This window comes from Schistocerca serialis, chromosome 9 (genome assembly GCF_023864345.2).
Source record: "Schistocerca serialis cubense isolate TAMUIC-IGC-003099 chromosome 9, iqSchSeri2.2, whole genome shotgun sequence".
Taxonomy (NCBI): Eukaryota; Metazoa; Arthropoda; class Insecta; order Orthoptera; family Acrididae; genus Schistocerca; species Schistocerca serialis.
The window spans coordinates 298,066,674-298,081,153 of record NC_064646.1 but is presented as its reverse complement, the minus strand read 5'-3'; the positions used below and the strand labels follow the sequence as shown (position 1 = coordinate 298,081,153).

Below are 14,480 nucleotides of genomic sequence, written 5' to 3'. Positions count from 1 at the left end.
CAGATTCAGTGTATTTTGCAATCTAGAGTATAACGAATTTAGAGAATTAAATTACGAGATCCATTACGGCCAGCGTTTATTGTAGCATCGTTCACAGCTATTTATTAAACATCCCGAGGTCCTCTCTCGCAGGTTAGAATCCTGCCTCGGGCATGGATGTGTGTGATGTCCTTAGGTTAGTTAGGTTTAAGTACTTCTAAGTTCTAGGGCAGTGATGGCCTCAGATGTTAAGTCCCATAGTGCTCAGAGCCATTTGAACCATTTTTACTTGACGCCACTTCGGCGCCTTGCGTGTCGATGGGGATGAAATGATGATGATACGGACAACACAACACCCAGTCCCTGAGCGGAGGAAATCCCCGTCGCAGCTGGGAATCGAACCCGCGTCGTTAGGGATGACATTCCGTCACGCTCACCACTGAGCTACGAGGGACGGACAACTAGGCGATGCAGAAGGAGTAGAGGGGAAAAGTAGTAGGGATAGGCAAAGACTTGCAAAGTAAATTATACATGAAAAAAAAAATTAGCTCAAGAAAGGTAATGATGAGAAAAGCATCAAATCAGTTGAAAGGTTGAGGACTAGGGAGAAAAAGGTATTTTTCTAATAAATATGAATCTGCAAACTGCCTTCATCACGGCTGGATTCTTGCTGTCGTACAGTTACATAGCTCCTGACAGATACTCAGTGATACTTGAATATTGTGATCGATCCCAATGGCTTGTTGCTGATCGTATATTCAAACTATGTGAGATATATAGTACAAACGTATATGCATGTTTATATGTAGTTTAATTTGTAGTCCATATAGGACACACACATAAAGGCACAATTAAAGCATACACCCACATTCAAATTGGCATCCTAAAGCCGAGTATCGCATTACGATCCAGAAACGCTATCCAAATGCGACGGAGGATGGCCATTCAGTTGTTCTGATTACTGCAGGCGAGACAGGGATGTATTCAAAATAAATGTGTACACTAATTTTATAAAAAGACTGTATTTTAATTTTTTGTGTTTACAGCTTTGTACGACTCATAAAAATGCGAGACACGTATATACGGACAATTTATTCATACACCTGTAGAGTCAATGAAATCTTAACTTAAAAACAAGCGGCATCCGTCTCATTAATTGTTGAAACAAAGTTTCTACATGTTAAAATACTTGCTTATAAAGTATTTTCTCATTGTACAAAAATAATTATTGGCATGTGTAGAATATAATTTAAGGATTAGAAAATGTTTTTTAAATACAATAGGCACTCTCTGACGGTGTTACGTGAGGATGGACCTGGGCATGTGATCTTCATAATGTAGTGCGGTGGAGCGGAGCATGTGTAGCGAGAGGCAAAGGTAGCTGCGAAGTAGGGAAGCTTTCGAGGCGCCGAAGCCCACAACGGAGCGTTTTCACGTATGCATATAAATAGTGATTAGCAGTGAGCATTTCCTGCAGCATGGCCGCCGTCGAGCGAAGTGAGCACGGCGCGAGGTTCTCCTTACTCAGACGCCCAGAGCCATCCGGCCAACACTGCCCCTGCGACAGGGACAGCAGTAGCCGAGTCCTCCGTCGCCGCGACTGATCCAGAAAGCTCTCTGACGTGGGATCTTTGCAGGTGATGTGTTAGTCTAGAAAGGATGCGAGGGGTGGATGAGGGGTGGAACGAAAAATGTAGGTACGAGAGCAAATAGATCAGTAGCGACAGGAGTAGAGACCGAGAATCTAGCCCGCCTGTCGACAATTGCCGCTTCCGTTTCGCCGAGTATGCTCACTCCGTGCCTCCTTCCAAGAGGACTTCTTTTTATCTAGACAGCAGTGCGGTTTTACTTCATATTGTATTCACGTACTGGCTCTAACTTTTATAGGCGTTGCTTTCCTTGTAATCATAATTGTTTCTACCTTCTCTGCATACCTCGATGTTAACATAACATCTCAAAAATGTTTCTGTAATTTATATGTTGAATGTGCTGAAAAAGTACTAGCAGACAGGAAATCGGGGTCTAGATTAATTTTGGGCAGACCACGTAAGGTAGAGGAAGTCACTGGAACAAATATGTGAAGAACATTTTGTAAAATGAAGTTAAAATCTTCTGGGTTATTAGGCCGCGTCATATTTCTTCTAAAATGTTCGTCGTTTCGACCCCTCTGCTGGGATCTTCCTCAGGATCTTTTGGTGTCCACTACTGCTAGAACACTGTAACCCAGAAGATTTTAACTTCAGTGATAACGGCCACGAAAGCCTGCAGACATTTTGTAAAATGTTGGCACCCTCTGGTAAGGTCGGGACGTGATCAACAAAGGAAACTGGCGCCTAGATAAGAGTTCGAGAACTATCGCAAAGTGTATAACACCCTTGTTACGTATATGTGGAATAGATGTACAACAGTTTTTTCGTAGTTTCGTGTCCCAGTTCATGCTGTCTGGTAGGCCACTTGAGCTGGAGGCACGGTAACGTTTCGAAGGCAACGGAAGTGGCCATCTTCAGGACAGGCGAGGGCGATTCTGTACGGGCTGTCAGTCTCAGAGCGCCGGTGCCGTGGCAGGGAGCACTCGATGCCTGCGCTTCATGACTCGCCGGTGCGGCGCCCTGACGACGGAGGTGAGCGGGATGTTGGCGAGGTCCAGCACGCGCCCGAAGCTGGACGAAGGGTCGAAGCGCGCCAGCGTGGGCGGCGGCAACTGCTCCCCACTGCCCGAGCCGCACTGCGAGCAGGGGTAGGGCGCCAGCACCGCCGAGGGGAACATGGGCTGCAGCATCTGGCTGGGATCGCTGCCGTTGCCCGGGCAGTACGGGTAGAAGATGACTGGGATGAAGCCGATGAAGGCGTAGGGCGGCAGGCCACCCTGCTGCTGCGGGGGCGGGCTGTAGGTCGGCGGAGGCCTGTAGGGAGGAGGCGTGGGCGGCAGGCTCACGTTGCCAGACGTACCGTTGGCACTGGGCTCGACCAGGTAGCACGGGCACAGGCCCGGGACTGGTACGATGGGCAGCGGGTAGGGCACCAGCTGCACTGGGGGCGCTCCGCCTCCTGCGACACACACACAGGTACATGCAGTCACAACCAGACGTAGCACACCATGTCACTAGTTACATCTGATACACTACTGGCCATTAAAATTGCTACACCACGAAGAAGTGCCACAGACGCGAAATTTAACCGACAGGAACAAGAAGCTGTGATATGCAAATGATTAGCTTTTCAGAGCATTCACAGAAGGTTGGCGCCGGTGTCGACACCTACAACGTGTTGACATGAGGAAAGTTTCCAACCGATTTCTCATACACAAACACCAGTTGATCGGCGTGCGTGGTGAAAAGTTGTTGTGGTAAGAGGGAGAAATGAGTACCCTCACGTTTCCGACTTTGATAGAGGTCGCATTGTAGCCTAGCGCGATTGCGGTTTATCGTGTCGCGACATTGCTGCTCGCGGTGGTCGAGATCCAACGACTGTTAGCAGAATATGGAATCGGTGGGCTCAGGAGGGTAATACGGAACGCCGTGCTGGATGCCAACGGCCTCGTATCACTAGCAGTCGAGATGACAGGCATCTTATTCGCATGGCTATATCGGATCGTGCAGCCACGTCTCGATCCCTGAGTCAACAGATAGGGACGTTTGCAAGACATCAACCATCTGCACCAACAGTTCAACGACGTTTGCAGCAGCATGGACTATCAGCTCGGAGACCATGGCTGCGGTTACCCTTGACGCTGCATCACAGACAGGAGCGCCTGCGATGGTGTACTCAACGACGAACCCGGGTGCACGAATGGCAAAACGTCATTTTTTCGGATGAATCCAGGTTCTGTTTACAGCATCATGATGGTCGCATCCGTGTTTGGCGACATCGCGGTGAACGAACATTGGAAGCGTGTATTCGTCATCGCCATACTGGCATATCACCCGGCCTGATGGTATGGGGGTGCCATTGGTTACACGTCTCGGTCACCTCTTGTTCGCACTGACGGCACTTTGAACAGTGGATGTTACCTTCAGAGTGTTACGACCTGTGGCTCTACCCCTCATTCGATCCCTGCGAAACCCTACATTTCAGCAGGATAATGCACGATCGCATGTTGCAGGTCCTGTACGGGCCTTTCTGGATACAGAAAATGTTCGACTGCTGCCCTGGCTAGCACATTCTCCAGATCTCTGACAATTGAAAACGTCTGGTCAATGGCGGCCGAGCAACAGGCTCGTCACAATGCGCCAGTCACTACCCTTGATGAACTGTGGTATCGTGTTGAAGCTGCATGGGCAGCTGTACCTGTACACGCCATCCAAGCTGTATTTGACTCGATGCCTAGGCGTATCAAGGCGGTTATTACGCCAGAGGTGGTTGTTCTGTGAACTGATTTCTCAGGATCTATGCACCCAAATTGCGTGAAAATGTAATTACATGTCAGTTCTAGTAAATTATATTTGTTCAATGAATACCCGTTTATTATGTGAATTTCTTCTTGGTGTAGCAATTTTAATGGCCAGTAGTGTAATATCAGAGAAGGAGGAAGCGAACAAATATAGTTGTCTTAAAATTAAAAGAAAGCGTAATTGTCTAGATTCGTAAGGAAAGACTGAATCGTTGGACCACTGGATGAGGCGGACCAGAGGTGGTTGTTCTGTGAACTGAATTCTCAGGATCTATGCACCCAAATTGCGTGAAAATGTAATTACATGTCAGTTCTAGTAAATTATATTTGTTCAATGAATACCCGTTTATTATGTGAATTTCTTCTTGGTGTAGCAATTTTAATGGCCAGTAGTGTAATATCAGAGAAGGAGGAAGCGAACAAATATAGTTGTCTTAAAATTAAAAGAAAGCGTAATTGTCTAGATCTCGTAAGGAAAGACTGAATCGTTGGACCACTGGATGAGGCGGACCAGTCGCGTATTTCACCTGCTACCGGTGAGGAAACTCTTTCGTCAACATTTTTGGTGCAAAGTGTTGCTGTTATTTCTGGAGAAAAATAACTTTCTCTGTTCTGGTAATTCGAAAAGTTTGTCGTGTGGTTACATAATTTTAGTAGTAAAGCCTGGTTTGCACAATATTGATGAAACTTCCTGGCACATTAAAACTGTGTGCCGGACCGAGCCTCGAACTCGGGACCTTTGACTTTCGCGGATCAAGTGCTCTACCATCTGAGCTACCCAAGCACGACTCACGTCCCGTCCTCACAGCTTTACTTCTGCCAGTACCTCGTCTCCTACCTTCCAAACTTTACAAGCTCCAACATGATAGAGTTTCAGTTCACTAAATGGGGGTAGGACGTCAAACGGGCCGACTTGGAGCAGAAGAGGCACCACAGGACATTTCAATTTCCACTGTCTATACTTTTACAAATACATTTATAAAACTTGGTCAGCATGACCAGGAAGGATTCAGAATACACACTCTTAGCAGTGGAAGTTGTAAAACATAACGAAATAATTTTTTTTACATGTGATATTTCACCATTTTTTCACTTTCTAATGGCAGCATTTGTTGCTATAGGTACACTTTTCTTCATAAGTAAGAGAGAGTCTTCGATGAATTTTGCACAGCACAAAAACCATATAGAACTCTAGAATTTTCCAAATCTATTAAAAACTGTGGTAAAAATTGAGGTAATTAACTACAAAATTCGTGTCTTTTTCAAAACATGAAGTTAAAAATACAACAGCTCATTCCTTTTTTTCATAAATTAAATAAATTCTAGAGTTTCATACACCTGTAAGTATGGTATGTATGCTGTGCAAAATTCATCGAAGAATCTCTCTAACTTACGAAGACGTCCTACCCCCGTTAACAAGACTTGCTAGTGAACACATACATCAGACGTTTGCTCAATAATGAATAGAGGTCGTGATTCGTGGCCATCTCGTTCTCTTTAACTGTTTCCACTCGATTACTGTTTTTACGACCGTGTGAAATGTCTCATGTGCTGTAGGGCCTCGCTGCCTGTGGTAGTGTTGGAACAATAAAGGGGGCGTTCGAAAGGAAGGACCTTTAGGGTTACACATCCCTTTGAAGATGAGGTCGTTAGAGAGAGAAAATAATTCTGATTTGGGAAGGCTAAGGAAGGGAATCGGCCGTGCCCCTTGTAAAGGATGCAAGGCAGCATCTGACGTTTATGACTTGGGGAAACTACGTAAACCTGGATGGCCGGTCGGGCATCAGAAACGCCGCGCGTCCATTACCTTATCACTTTCTTCTTACTGCTGTGACCGAAGCATATCGTGCCCTTCATGGAAACCTACCTTCATTCGAGTCAGTTAGCTACCACACAGATAGAAAATTTTCATCATCATAGCAGGATCAAACCACCTGTTTACATAAAATAGTCATTATTACAATCACTAGTGCTATAGAAATAGTTATATATATTTAAAATAGTCCAGCATGACTAATATGTCAACTGGCAATTGGCTTGGGTCAGTAGTCGATTACCAAGACTATTTCTACAAGAGCTAATTAGGTGAGCTGCAACATGTACGTGGTTCTTTAGCTAGATCCAAGGAAGGAGAATGCAAACTGGGTTATCTTGGGTCTACACCCTGAGAAATCGCGGAAAGTATCAGAGGAACAGCATCGCGAGCAAAACAAATGGATTTTGTTGTTCTTAAAACATTTATATAAAGAAGTACGCTTCTCCAGCCTTGGTACATGATACTGAATATCACAGACACTGAGTTCTTGAAAACTTTTTCTCTCTTGAACGTACAAAGGATAAAATCTGGTAAATGTGGTCGCATTACACTACCTTGAGTTAGATGTACAAAGAGATGGCCGCATCAGTAGCGATGTGCTATCTACGATCAAACCAGCATGTGTTCTAATGTAACTTGGCTTTTGTGTGATACACAAGTGTTAAATCTTCTTTCAGTATAAGTGGGTAAGAGATTGAGCGTCATGTTGCACAGAAAAATGTTCAGTGAAAGTCACGTCGATCTTACATGGCAAGATAGGCATTTTCGCATTAGATCAAGTCACCAGCCATAATTGTCGACAGAAACTGGATATATCTTCGCCGCTACTATGAACATGTTTTGAAATCAGCCAATCTAATCGTCGCTAAGTCTTACAACCCGAAAACTGATTGAATGCGACGACATGAACTACCTAAGCAGAGATGGTAGAAAACCAATAAGGATATGGGAGGCGCAGCAGATCGGGGAAAAGTAGAGTTTCGATATAAAAATAGAGAAACTTCTAAAGCGTAAATTGATGAGGGAGAATATAACTATGAGACCATGAGTGAACAAACTATAATGAAAGTGTAATCAGCCTTTTCTTACTTCTAATATAATGACATGCAGCTGGTACTGCCACAACAGAACAGCGAAGAGAAAATGAACCAGACAGCCCTGAGGAGGAAAGTGTTGGAACAATGAGTCCTCTATGTTTAATAGAGCAACTGGCCTTTAGGGGTTCAGATAATTAGTCCCGAATTACTTGTGTATATATGTTACAGTTTCCCCATATTATCCAAAGGAGCAAGTACAGCTCATATTGTGCAGTTTACACTATTTTAACGAATACAGAAGTAATGATTTCTGCCCTAGAAACGATTTTGACGTTTAATATAAACATTTTATCGATTAAATCAATCGAAAACTATTATCCGTACCTATTTGTCATGCATGTCGCACTTTGTTACTCATTGGGGTGAAATTATTTTTCACTCTCCTGTGTCATAGAAAAGAGCAATTACTGTAATGGTAGGCAAACTTAAGTCACTGTATTACTTTATGTACATGAATTCAATTATTTTGAAGATATAAGTAACTTTAATAAATACAGTTATATTCTATTTGGAGGTACAAGAAATAGTCATACCTGGAGTAGTAGAAGGTGGTTGTCCTCCACTAGGTCCTCCTGGTGCTCCTGGGTACCCTGGTGTTCCAGGTTGTCCAGGGAGTCCAGGTGCTCCAGGAGTACCTGGAGCCCCAGGTGCTCCAGGCCCTCCTGGATATCCAGGTGGAGGCCTACCTCCAGGTCCTGTTGGTCCTGTTGGATATCCTGGGTAACCTGGTACACCTGGTGTTCCAGGGAAACCACCGGTAGGTGGCCGTCCACCAGGTCCTGTTGGCCCGCCTGGTGCTCCTGGATATCCACCGGTGGGTGGTCTTCCACCTGGTCCTCCTGGCAGTCCTGGCTGTCCTGGGTATCCTGGCTGTCCTGGTACTCCTGGTGCACCTGGCTGTCCTGGTGCTCCTGGCTGTCCTGGAGCTCCTGGACCAGTTGGTCCTCCTGGGAAACCACCAGTTGGTGGTCTTCCACCTGGTCCTGTGGGTATTCCTGGTTGGCCTGGATATCCTGGTCCTCCTGGCTGTCCTGGTGTTCCTGGCTGACCTGGTATACCAGGTCGTCCTGGTTGGCCTGGTAATCCTGGTCCTCCTGGCCCAGATGGTCCTCCAGGGTACCCTCCTGTGGGTGGTCTACCACCAGGCCCTGATGGCCCTCCTGGATATCCAGGTTGTCCAGGTACTCCTGGCTGTCCTGGAGCACCTGGTAATCCTGGACCTCCTGGGTAGCCTGGTGATGGTGGTCTACCTCCAGGGTAACCTGGTGCGCCGGGTAGGCCTGGTGCTCCTGGCTGTCCTGGTGCTCCAGGACCAGTTGGTCCTCCTGGGTATCCTCCTGTTGGTGGTCTTCCTCCGGGTCCTGTTGGTATTCCTGGTTGACCTGGGTATCCTGGTCCTCCTGGGTATCCTGGTGTTCCTGGCTGACCTGGTGTGCCAGGTCGTCCAGGTTGGCCTGGTAATCCTGGACCTCCTGGCAGTCCAGGACCTGTTGGTCCTCCTGGTGCTCCTGGGTAACCTCCAGTAGGTGGTCTTCCACCTGGGCCTGTTGGAACTCCTGGCTGTCCTGGGTATCCAGGCTGTCCTGGTATTCCTGGTGCTCCTGGCTGTCCTGGTGCTCCTGGACCAGTTGGTCCTCCTGGGTACCCACCAGTTGGTGGTCTTCCACCTGGTCCTGTTGGTATTCCTGGTTGGCCAGGATATCCTGGTCCACCAGGATAGCCTGGTGTTCCTGGTGTACCGGGTTGTCCGGGTTGGCCTGGTAATCCTGACCCTCCTGGTAGTCCAGGTCCTCCTGGTGCTCCAGGGTAACCTCCAGTAGGTGGCCTTCCACCTGGGCCTGTTGGAACTCCTGGCTGTCCTGGGTATCCAGGCTGTCCTGGTATTCCTGGTGCTCCTGGCTGTCCTGGTGCTCCTGGACCACTTGGTGCTCCTGGGTATCCTCCTGTGGGTGGTCTTCCTCCTGGTCCTGTTGGTATTCCTGGTTGACCTGGGTATCCTGGTCCACCTGGGTATCCTGGTGTTCCTGGCTGACCTGGTGTGCCAGGTCGTCCTGGTTGGCCTGGTAATCCTGGACCTCCAGGACCTGTTGGTCCCCCTGGTGCCCCTGGGTAGCCTCCAGTAGGAGGTCTTCCTCCTGGGCCTGTTGGAACTCCTGGCTGCCCTGGGTATCCAGGCTGTCCTGGTATTCCTGGTGCTCCTGGCTGTCCTGGTGCTCCTGGACCACCTGGTGCTCCTGGGTATCCTCCTGTTGGTGGTCTTCCTCCTGGTCCGGTTGGTATTCCTGGTTGGCCTGGATATCCTGGTCCTCCTGGGTAGCCTGGCGTTCCTGGTTGTCCTGGCGCACCAGGTCGTCCTGGTTGACCTGGTAATCCAGGTCCTCCTGGCCCAGTTGGTCCTCCAGGGTAACCTCCAGTAGGTGGTCGGCCACCAGGTACTGATGGTCCTCCTGGATATCCTGGTTGTCCTGGTACTCCTGGTTGTCCTGGTGTGCCTGGTAATCCTGGACCTCCTGGATAGCCTGGTGATGGTGGTCTACCTCCAGGGTAACCCGGTGCACCTGGTTGCCCTGGTAATCCTGGCTGTCCTGGTGCTCCTGGCTGTCCTGGTGCTCCTGGACCAGTTGGTCCTCCGGGGTACCCTCCTGTTGGTGGTCTTCCTCCTGGTCCTGTTGGTATTCCTGGTTGGCCTGGGTATCCTGGTCCTCCAGGGTATCCTGGTGTTCCTGGTTGACCTGGTGTGCCAGGTCGTCCTGGTTGCCCTGGTGATCCTGGTCCTCCTGGTAATCCTGGTCCAGTTGGTCCTCCTGGATAACCTCCAGTAGGTGGTCTTCCACCTGGTGCTGATGGTACTCCTGGGTAACCTCCAGTGGGTGGTCTTCCTCCTGGCCCTGATGGTACTCCTGGCTGCCCTGGGTATCCAGGCTGCCCTGGTAGTCCTGGTGCTCCTGGTTGTCCTGGTGCTCCTGGACCAGTTGGTCCTCCAGGGTACCCTCCAGTTGGTGGTCTTCCACCTGGTCCTGTCGGTACTCCTGGGTAACCTCCAGTGGGTGGTCTTCCTCCTGGTCCTGATGGTACTCCTGGCTGTGCTGGGTATCCAGGCTGCCCTGGCAGTCCTGGTGCTCCTGGCTGTCCTGGTGCACCTGGGCCAGTTGGTCCTCCTGGGTACCCTCCAGTTGGCGGTCTTCCACCTGGTCCTGTTGATATTCCTGGTTGGCCTGGATATCCTGGCCCTCCTGGGTAGCCTGGTGTGCCTGGTTGACCTGGTGTTCCAGGCCTGCCTGGTAGTCCAGGAGCACCTGGTGCTCCCGGTTGTCCTGGTTGTGGCTGGCCAGTTCCTGGTCCTGTCGGTACTCCTGGGGCTCCTGGATAGCCTGGAGCGAAGAATAATTTCATTAGGGCGTACTGTGATATATGCATTAATTTCTTACGTTTTTTCTCGGCATAGTTTGTTTATAAATTATTATAGGTAGTACAATGTTTTAATATTTTTATGTTACCGATGAATGACAGGGATGTTGTGGTGTTATGTGTTTATTTCCTATCGTTGTGTTAAGACAGGCTGTGTAACCAATAACAGTAAAGTTTGACCTAAGTTATTTGTATAGCTGACTTTTGTAGTGCAAAAAACTACGAAAACATGATCAGAAACCTACATATACTCTTCTCTCGTATTACATGAGTAGGTAAACACATAATCAAATTATGCTGGTAACTGAGGTAGAAGCCCTTAGAAAACTCTCTTTGCATTGTAGTCGATGATCTTTTCACAATTATTAGAAATATGATGATACCAGTAAAGACGTAACGACGCAGAAAGCAGAGCTAACAGATCAGCTAACTCTTGGAAAACTGTTTATGAAGAATTCCCTTTGTAACTCATTGATCTTGTTTGATGCTGTTTACAGATGTACTTAAACTTAGATAACAATAAAAGAACAAAAAAACATTCTTTTAAGACTGATAAAGAATTAATAACAGCGAGTGGAAAATATGTTGCGTGTACTGTTAGTAGCTACGTTGTGTACCAAGAAATTACTACAAATCTTTGTTAATACTACTATAATATCAAATGACATTGACTGTATATACGTCTGAGCCTTCGTTACGCTTCAGTTTTAGTTAGATGTCTCATATCTCAGGCGAAAGATTATTAGATACATATTATACTTTAATTAAAATTATACATACAGCGCTTCTGATATGTGTTTCTTTAATAAGGAAGTGGACAATCAAAACTGCAATAAAAACACTCAGCTAATTTAGCATAAATTCTTTATTGTAATTCCGTCAAGTTGAGTTTTATTATGCTGGCTACTGGTTTCGAACTACAAGGTTCATTTCTAATCCAGGCACTGGTTTTGAAAACGAACTTGGTATTCGAAACCAGCCTCCAGCTTGATAAAATGCAACTATGACGGAATTACAACAAAGAATTTATGGTATCCAAGTTGCTGGTCCTGTACCGACGTCATGTTAGAATTCTTGTGATTTAGTATAGTCTGGCGACCAAGCGAACGCTCGCACCATGAACTGAAAGGTGGTAATTGATGACTGGCTTTGTCCCCAGAACTTGGGGCACCTTTATATGCTTCGCCATATTCTAGGGGGCGAAAAAGAGAGTGCTCTTCCACACACAAATCTGTAGTTGGTAAGTCCGCAAATTACGTTGCATGGCTTTTCCTTATAGTAGCTCGTACACTTGAAAGGTATATACCATATTAATATAGTATCGATTGTGTAGTAACGTCGCTGCTCAACAGCGTCGCTGATTCGAGGTGTTATCGGCAATTTGTTAGAGTAACTCTAGGTGGAGTGAAGTGTGGAGGACTCTCAATTATAAAGACGTGTTGTATCTGATGTGTGCTGGATACACACATCTGGGGCCAAGGAAACTGGTATAGGCACACGTATTTAAATACAGAGATATGCAAACAGGACGAATACGGCGCTGCGATCGGCAACGCCTATATAAGACAAGTGTTTGGCACGGTTGTTAGATCGGTTACTGCTGCTACAATGGCAGGTTATCAAGATTTAAGTGAGTTTGAATGTAGTGTTATAGTTGGCGCACGAGCGATGGGGCACACCATCTCTGAGGTAGCGTTGACATAGGGATTTTCCATTTCAAGAATATATCTGGTAAATCATCACATCCCCGATATCGTTGATGCCGGAAAAAGATCCTGCAAGAACAGGACAAACGATGACTGAAGAGAGTCGTTCAACGTGATAGAAGTGCAACTCTTCCGCAAATTGCTGCAGATTTCAATGCTGGGCCATCAACAAGTGTCAGCATGCGAACCATTCAACGAAACATGAGCGATATGGGCTTTCGGAGGCGAAGGCCTGCTCGTGTGCCCTTGATGACTGCACGACGCAAAACTTTACACCTCCCCTGGGCCACACACCACCGACACTGGACTGCCGATGACTGGAAACATGTTGCCTGGTCGGACGAGCCTCGTTTCAAATTGTAGCGACCGGATGGACGTGTACAGGTATGGAGACAATGTCATGGATCAATGGACCCTGCATGTCAGCAGGGGACTGTTCAAAGTTGTGGAGACTCTGTAATGGTGTGGTACCTGTCCCGCTGGAGGGATAAGAGACCACTGATACGTTTAGATACGACTCTGGCGGGTTACACGTACGTAAGCATCCCGTCTGATCACCTGCCTCCATTCATGTCCATTGTGCATTGCGACGAACTTGGGATATTCCAACAGGACAATGTGACACTCCACCCGTCTAGAATCGCTACAGAGTGGCTCCAGGAACACTCTTCTGAGTTTAAACACTTTCGCTGGCCACCAAACCCCCCAGACATGAACATTACTGAGTACGTCTGGGATGCCTTGCGACGTGCTGTTCAGAAGAGATCTCCACTCCCTGGTACTCTTACGGATTTATGGACAACCCTGCGGGGTTCATGGCGTCAGTTCCCTCCAGCACTACTTCAGACATTAGTCGAGTCCATGCCACGTCATCTTGCGGCACTTCTGCGGGCTCTTGGGGGGGGGGGGGGGGGGGGGGGTGGAGCCATACACGATATTAGGCAGGTGTACCAGTTTCTTTGGCTCTTCGGTGTGTACTTACTCGCTACGGCCAGTAATGATTTATTTATCTGCATTATCCTATGATGTTTGCTAACTGTAAAAGGAATCTAAGCAGAAGCTCGAAATAATTAATGTAAAGATAATTGTTTTGTTAGTAATGCAATGCACGTATTCTTAAGTGATGACTGAGACAATGTATAGCACTTACATCCAATGATTTTGTAAAGCTAATTGTTAATATATAATCGGTTTATTGAGTGTGTTAATTGTGAGCATTATTAATTTTCAAATAGTCAAAATACTAGTTTTACAGTTAGTGTTATATTGCTAGTTATCCCAAGTCAATACCAGTTCCCAGATCCATGTCGCTTTTATCTATTTTTCTCAAGAAGTTATTGTCTCAGTATTATTCGATCTAATTAAAATGTATGCTAAGCAACAGCCTCGCGCAGTAGCTCTTTGGTAACTTTGCATCAGATTCAGTTTTTTTGTTACGTAAATTCATGCAGTTCTGGCTTGGTTTAAAGTTATTGACATTTTACATTCTCGCAGTTAAATTAAATTTACATTCTTGCAGTCAGAAAAGTTCAGGTCAGTGCAAAGCGCATGAGACGAGTTACAATACGCGTTCATGCGCTATTCCCATACTAACGGAAATGTTTCAGACTATTGTCAGTTACGTAATTTTAATCATATTTCAAACGTACATTTTTCACACTGTATTATTTTTATATTAATAATATTATCAATCTCTCTTACGTGCTACGTCTGGTGGCATCAGACTCACACTTTATCCGTAGCTAACGATCGCTATCTTTTTCGTCATGTAAAAACAGGTGCTGCAACTGTTAATTGTTCGAGTACCAGTGAAGGCCAAAGAAAATCATTTTTTAATGTTTGTTTTTGTAGCCGTTCCTCGACTGCGTACTTATTTTTAAAAATTCTACGTCTAGCAGTCGCTATAAGTGGCGTGTTACACAGACTATGGCTTCATTGCCTCTGAAAGTAATGTCCGAGAGCAGACCATAGTCTCATAATGGCGTTCATCTACGAATTAAAGTGCCACAATTGGTGTTCCATCTTGATTCAAATTTACTCGCTGCAGTTACTGAATCCACACTATATTTCTTTATTTGGACAAT

General features: G+C 46.5%; 1 protein-coding gene across 34 annotated transcripts in view; it reads right to left on the bottom strand.

The window, feature by feature from the left end:
- Positions 1-985: 985 nt before the first annotated feature.
- Positions 986-14,480, bottom strand: part of LOC126418822 (collagen alpha-2(IV) chain-like) — a 177,577-nt gene continuing 164,082 nt past the window's right edge. For 33 of the 34 annotated variants that reach the window (XM_050085778.1, XM_050085767.1, XM_050085787.1 and 30 more), the window contains 2 exons: positions 7,816-10,653; positions 986-3,027 (listed from right to left, as the gene is read on the bottom strand). In XM_050085778.1, coding sequence (XP_049941735.1) covers positions 2,522-3,027; positions 7,816-10,653 — 3,344 coding nt within the window. In that variant the 3' untranslated portion in view covers positions 986-2,521. The remainder of the gene's footprint in view (positions 3,028-7,815; positions 10,654-14,480) is intronic. The other variant, XM_050085775.1, reaches the window with a different exon arrangement.